General features: G+C 35.6%; 1 protein-coding gene across 1 annotated transcript; it reads left to right on the top strand.

Moving 5' to 3' along the window:
- Positions 1 to 268: 268 nt before the first annotated feature.
- LOC307174351 (arrestin domain-containing protein 3) lies at positions 269 to 4609 on the top strand. The gene is made up of 6 exons (XM_079898110.1): positions 269 to 647; positions 2706 to 2766; positions 3006 to 3153; positions 3387 to 3483; positions 3616 to 3872; positions 4132 to 4609. The coding sequence occupies exons 1-6, from the start codon at positions 389 to 391 to the stop codon at positions 4264 to 4266; spliced, it is 957 nt and encodes a 318-aa protein (XP_079754236.1). The 5' UTR covers positions 269 to 388; the 3' UTR covers positions 4267 to 4609.
- The last annotated feature ends 1502 nt before the right edge of the window (positions 4610 to 6111 follow it).

The following is a 6111-nucleotide window of genomic DNA, read 5'->3' as shown; positions in this document are numbered from 1 at the left end:
TTAAAGCTCAGGTTTGTGGAGCAGGTGCAGCGAGAGCAAAGGGGCCGTGTGAACAACACAAGCTCTTCCGTATTCATGTTTGCTCCCTCACATGCTCTAAAAACAGATTTTCCCAATAGACTCTTTGGTCACTGACACCATAGAAATACATACAGCTCTTCCATTTCATCATGTGGTTTACTTTCAGTTTACATGCTAGACCTGTTGAGGTAAGGTCTATGTCTTTCCGAGGTGAAACCCGCTGAGCCAGTTTGGTGAGTCCGTCAGGGAGATGCCAACAGGTGTATTTTCAAAACACGGATAAAGAAAACAGAAGGGATTATTTCAACTCCAGGTATATCCTACAAAATACGCTTACAATTTTAGACTTGACCTGCTCTTCCTGGAGATGACAATCCGGAACTTCGCCATTGAGTATGATGCCTTAAATGATCGCAACACATTCAGCAATGGGGATACTTTGGCAGGCAGAGTTATTGTGGAGGTGTCAAAGGAAACCAAGATCAAAACTCTCACTGTCAAGGCAAAAGGCAAGGCTGATGTGGCTTGGACTGAATCACAAGGGGAAAATAATGTGACATACTGGGATAAAGAGAAGTATTTCTCACAAACCGTCTTATCTGTCTTACCGGAGGACAAAGCAGATGGTAATATCTGATGATGCATATGCTGTTATACACACTCATCTGTGAAAAACAATCTTTGCATTTTATGCGTAGACGTATACTGTACTGAAGAGACAAAAATGGACTGTATTTCTATAACATAATATTTCATATATTATACATATATTTTATAATATGTTGTGCATATATTTCATATATTTACTAACACACAACACTAATAGGCTATACAGTATGTATATACACTCCCAGTCAAAAGTTTTGGATAGGTAGCCTAAGATTTTTAAAGTTTTTAAAAGTTATTTGATTAAAAATAATTCGCCACGTATTACGGCATCACGTGTGAAGGTCACGAAAAAAAAAAAAAAAAAAAAACATTAAAACAAAGATGTCGGACGATTTTGAAGTTGGAGGAGAAAATGAGATGGAATTTTTCTCCCTTCCCTACCTTTTTGAACCAGAGTACACAGACAAATAACTTAGATAGATGACTTGACGCATGACCAGCACAAGACGAACAATTGTGGTTAAAACGTATATACATTTTTATTTTATTTAGAAAATGACCTATTGTTTCACTAGATAAGACCCTTATTTCTCCTGGGATCGTGCAGAGCCCTTTGAAACCGCATTGATTTGGACTTCAACAATTTGGTTATCGTTGAAGTCCATTGTGTGGAGAAAAATCCTGAAATGTTTTCCTCAAAAAACTTAATTTCTTTTCCACTGAAGAAAGAAAGACATGAACATCTTGGATGGCATTGGGGTGAATAAATTATCAGGACATTTTCATTTTGAGGTGAACTAATCCTTTAAATAATGAAAACATACTTACAGGCTGTGTCTGTGAGTCAGAAGCACCAGAATGTACATGCAAATATGGAATTGCCCCACTTTCAAGAATCAGCTTTTGTTACGTAGTCTACTCTCCCAGGTTCTGGAAACAGTCCTCAGAAAAATGCGCAGCACACAGTCAAATTTTTTTGGTTGTACTGTTCTGGAACAGTGTTGTAAATAAAGCTTAACCGCTGTTTTATAATTGTGTCCTCTTTTGGAAGGCCAAACAAAGTAGTTTAGCTTTCGCAATGAAAAACACAGCGTCTCCACGACATGGAGGCGCCGGCGCAACAATAATACAGCGAGAATAAAAGTTCCACCTTCTTTCTTTTTGATGTGAACATTTGGATGGTGTTATGAATCTCTGCTCCCACATACTGACGTAGATTTGTGGAGGCGTGTTTGAACGAATCGTTTTAGGAAAGCGTGGCTGAGTCTCAACAGTTATCTTTAGGTTTGACACTTTGAGCTTTGTAACTCTGCAGATCTTATACTTGCACTAACAGCTAAAACACACTAAAGAAAAAGGAAAACAAGAAATCGCATCATACGATCCCTTTAATGTTACAAAAACTTTCTATTTCAGATAAATGCTGTTCTTTTGAATTTTCTATTCATCAAATAATCCTGAAATAAAAATGTAAATAACTGTTTTCAACACTGATAATAACGAGAAATGTTTCTTGAGCATCAAATCATCATATTAGAATGATTTCTGAAGGATCATGTGACACTGAAGACTGGAGTAATGATGCTGAAAATTCAGCTTTGATCACAGGAATAAATTACACTTTACTATATATTCACATAGAAAACAGCTGTTTTAAATCATAATAATATTTCACAATAATGCTGGGTTTTTTTTCTCTCTCTCTCTCTCTCAAAGAAATGCAGCCTTGGTGAGCAAAGATACTTTTTTTTTTAAACTTTAAAAATCTTACCGATCCAAAACTTTTGACTGGTAGTGTATATAAAAAAATAACTAATTAATTGCACATTTTCTGTAATTAATCACTATTAATTACACCAAATATTACAATATGTAATATATTTCTATATTTTAATACATATTTTCACACTGAATCTCCAAATGAATGTAGAAACAACATTAAGACTGTATATTTAAAATATTAAATGTTAAATATACCGTATGTTTAATAGCATTTTTTGACTATATATATATATATATATATACACACATATATATGTGTCTGTGTCTGTGTCTGTATTTTTTTTTTACTATAGGCTCTGTTACTCTAGTGGCCGGTAGACATGTCTTCTCTTTTGCCTTTCAGCTTCCCTACCAGTAAGTCACCAGACATACGGTCTGGTTGATAGATGAGACTTACAAATGGACAGTATATATACTTAATTGATTCCTGAGAGAAACTCAATCTTCATTTGAAACAGTCTCAGTTACTTTTTGCAATGTAGTCAATACTTCAATGTGCTATATCCTATATGCTGAAATATTGATCTATCATATGATGCAAGTTTTTCTCTCTGAAGACTGTTAGTCATTCATGAAAATGTCTCTACTCTCAGGGGGCTGCCGTCATCTTTCAAAGGTGCTCATGGTAAAATCCACTACCGACTTCAGGCCAAGCTGACCAGGTCTTTGCGTGCAGCGAGCAAAACTGACACAAAGTTCAACTTTCTTGCCAGAGCTGATTATGATCAGTCAACACTGATGGTATGATTAAAATCATTATGTTTAGGCCTGATATAATATTCAAAGGCTCATTTAATGCATGAAACATGCAGACAAACGTCGAACAATAATACGACAAGTTTTACAATTTGAATAGTAAAAGGCCGAAAAATGTCACTCTGACTGTAATGGTGAGATTAACATGATAGCAGAAGTAACTCTTACTTTATGAATAGTAATAACCAAACAAGCTCTATAACTTTCATCCTCTGCAGGCACCTCAGCATGGTAGTAAAGACAAGAATGTCATATTTTTTGCCTCTGGAAATATTTCAATGGATATTTTCTTGCCAAAGACAGGCTACCAGCAAGGTAACCCAAGCAATATAACATGCATTTTGGTAAATTAATAGATCTATCAACTAAAAAACAACAACCATCAAACAGAGATAATTACTTTGATTCATTTGACAAGCTATAATGCAATGTTTATTTCTCAAACAGGTGAAGGGCTAGTTGTTGATGGTGAGATTGTCAACAGCTCAACTCGAAAAATTGCGCCAAAGTACATCATCTACCAGAAGCAGAGCTTTTTTGCCGGAGGCCAGAGAGCCGTTCACACCACACAGATACTGAAGGAGAAGGGAGAGCCTTTAGTGTCCTCCACCAGACAGAATCTGACCAAAGTATTAGTCATTCCCCCAGAAATCAGCACCAGCATCCACAACTGCAGAATCCTCAAAGTAGAGTACAGACTGAAGGTAGGTACCGGAAAACAAGACCAGGTTTCCAAAAGGGTCTGATTTATTTTCAGCAGCAAAAATATTCATGTTGGTCAGGTATTTTGCTGAATATTTTTTTTTTAATAGTCTTCTTTTGTGTTTTAATGGAACTAAGGAATGGAAATGTCACTCAATGTCATGTGTTTGAATACACAATACACATGTTGCAAATAAGAAATAGTCTTGAATTACAGATTCTTGAAATCAACAACAATATAACTTATTCTTTCTGTTGCAGGTTATTTTGGATGTATCATTCACGAAAAACCCTGTGATTAAACTCCCATTGATCATACTGCCACACAGGACCTCATCCAACGTGTTAGAGGCAGGATTATACCCAGACCTGGCCAAAATGAATATTTTAAATTAATATAAGCAATAAGCACTACTTTTGTTTTGCACGAATATCAGATACTTGTATCAAATACAATAAAATATATAGAGAAATAGGCTATGCAAAATTTGATCTATATAATTCTAATTTTCATTTGGTAAAGGGATGGTTCTTAAAAGGGAAGTTATTAATTATTCATCCTCACCCTTTAAAAACTAATTATTTAGAATACAATTTATCTTAACTTTAAATATTGACAACAATATCCCATCATCATGTCTTCATTTCTAATAAGCAATATACATGTATACTATTTAATGTCAACCTTCTCCGAACAAGTGTACACTAACACAAAAATAAATAAATAAAATATGCATGTGTCTGTGTGTGTAATGGTCTCTATTGTTGACTATCTTCTCTCTGCAACCCCTTTTGTTATTAGCTCAGTTGATTCAACTAAAAGGGAAAGTGTGTCATATTCCTTTTAGAAAGCGGACATGTGAAGAGAAATGGAACATCAGAATGGCATTTACCATGACACTCAGGCCCTCACTGTGACATAAATACAGAGGAAGACTGACTGTCAACCTGGAGGCCTATACTGCTCTTTTGCTGTGTGTACTAACTCACTGCACCTCATTTCAGTGCTCAACAGACACTTTAGTGAAGAGTGAAGGATGTGGAAGCAATAGCCGTTTCTCAATATGCGAACTTGTCTGTACTTGTGTTCTTGTGGACTTGTGAAACGTCATCAGTCGCTGCCCTAGTACTGTTCCAATTCAAAGTTCACATCTAGCCAAGTCCAGTTCAAATCCCCGGATGTGTTCTTGATCCGCCCCTTTTACCGAGGATGCATCGAGAGGTGACTTGTGCGGACTTCAGACAGCCAGGTATCCCAGAATGCATCTCACACCAACCAGCAAGCGTCAATAGCAGAGGAGAAACCCCGCGTAATTTAAAAATACTGCTATAATTGTGTCACAAAATGTAGTTTTAAGAGTATTTCAGGCGAGAATGTAGTTGTTAAAAGCTCAAATCTTTGGTTTATTTATAAAGATAGCGCCTATTTGAAAATTTGATCTGACGTTTTCGGAGTTTTGAGAACCAGGCAATCGGACGCTCGGCGCTCGTACCCCGCCGAGAACAGCCTCTCTCGGCTAGTGCTGCTGACTTGCCGGTGGCTCGGATGTCTAGTCTAGTGGTTTAACTAACATGAGATATAAATCGTCTTGTGTATATCCAACAGGCGATTTATTTATTTTATTTGTCTCATTAATGTATAATTTGTTCCCTGGCAAAATGTTTTAGCTGAGAGCAAAGTGAAGTTTCATAGCTTTATTTAACGTTAGTCTATTTAAATTTAACGTTTTAGCGAGAGCTGACATGTTTGACTGACTCGTTGGCTTTTTATTGTTGTATAGCTTCTTATACCTTTTAGGCTACTTATACTTTTAGAATGGCTATTATTGATCATTAAAACTGACATTTAACAAAAAAGGTTATGTCATTTTATTTTATATATTTAAAACATAGCCTATACAATATTTTATTATAGTCTGCATGTTGCCTATTCTCTTCACTGTATATACATATATGACACAACCCTGTCTCTTTTTGCTAAATATTCGTTTTAATGATCAATATTATAATGTTTTTTTATTCATCATATTTTTAAAATGAAAACAAAAAGAGTCAGGGTTGTGCTTTATATTTTGTGTTGTTGTAAATATGCAGTGAAGATAATCAATTGCGTTTCCTGAACCACATTTGTGTGGCCATTATGTTAAAGATTTTTTTTTAAATGAAAATGAAAAGAGGCAAAGTGGTGGTTTATAACATATTTCGTTTTATTTGTAGCCTAAAGAGATAACCGGAGTAGCC

This window comes from Squalius cephalus (assembly GCF_949319135.1).
Source record: "Squalius cephalus genome assembly, chromosome: 16".
Lineage (NCBI taxonomy): Eukaryota > Metazoa > Chordata > Actinopteri > Cypriniformes > Leuciscidae > Squalius > Squalius cephalus.
This window is presented reverse-complemented; position numbering and strand designations above follow the sequence as displayed.

Bases quoted from the DNA above. Each gene is read 5' to 3' on its own strand.
- LOC307174351 (XM_079898110.1), top strand. From the start codon at position 389: ATGACAATCCGGAACTTCGCCATTGAGTATGATGCCTTAAATGATCGC. The intron at 648-2,705 runs GTAATATCTGAT...TTTTTACTATAG, and splicing joins ACCGGAGGACAAAGCAGATG to GCTCTGTTACTCTAGTGGCC. The intron at 3,154-3,386 runs GTATGATTAAAA...CATCCTCTGCAG, and splicing joins ATGATCAGTCAACACTGATG to GCACCTCAGCATGGTAGTAA.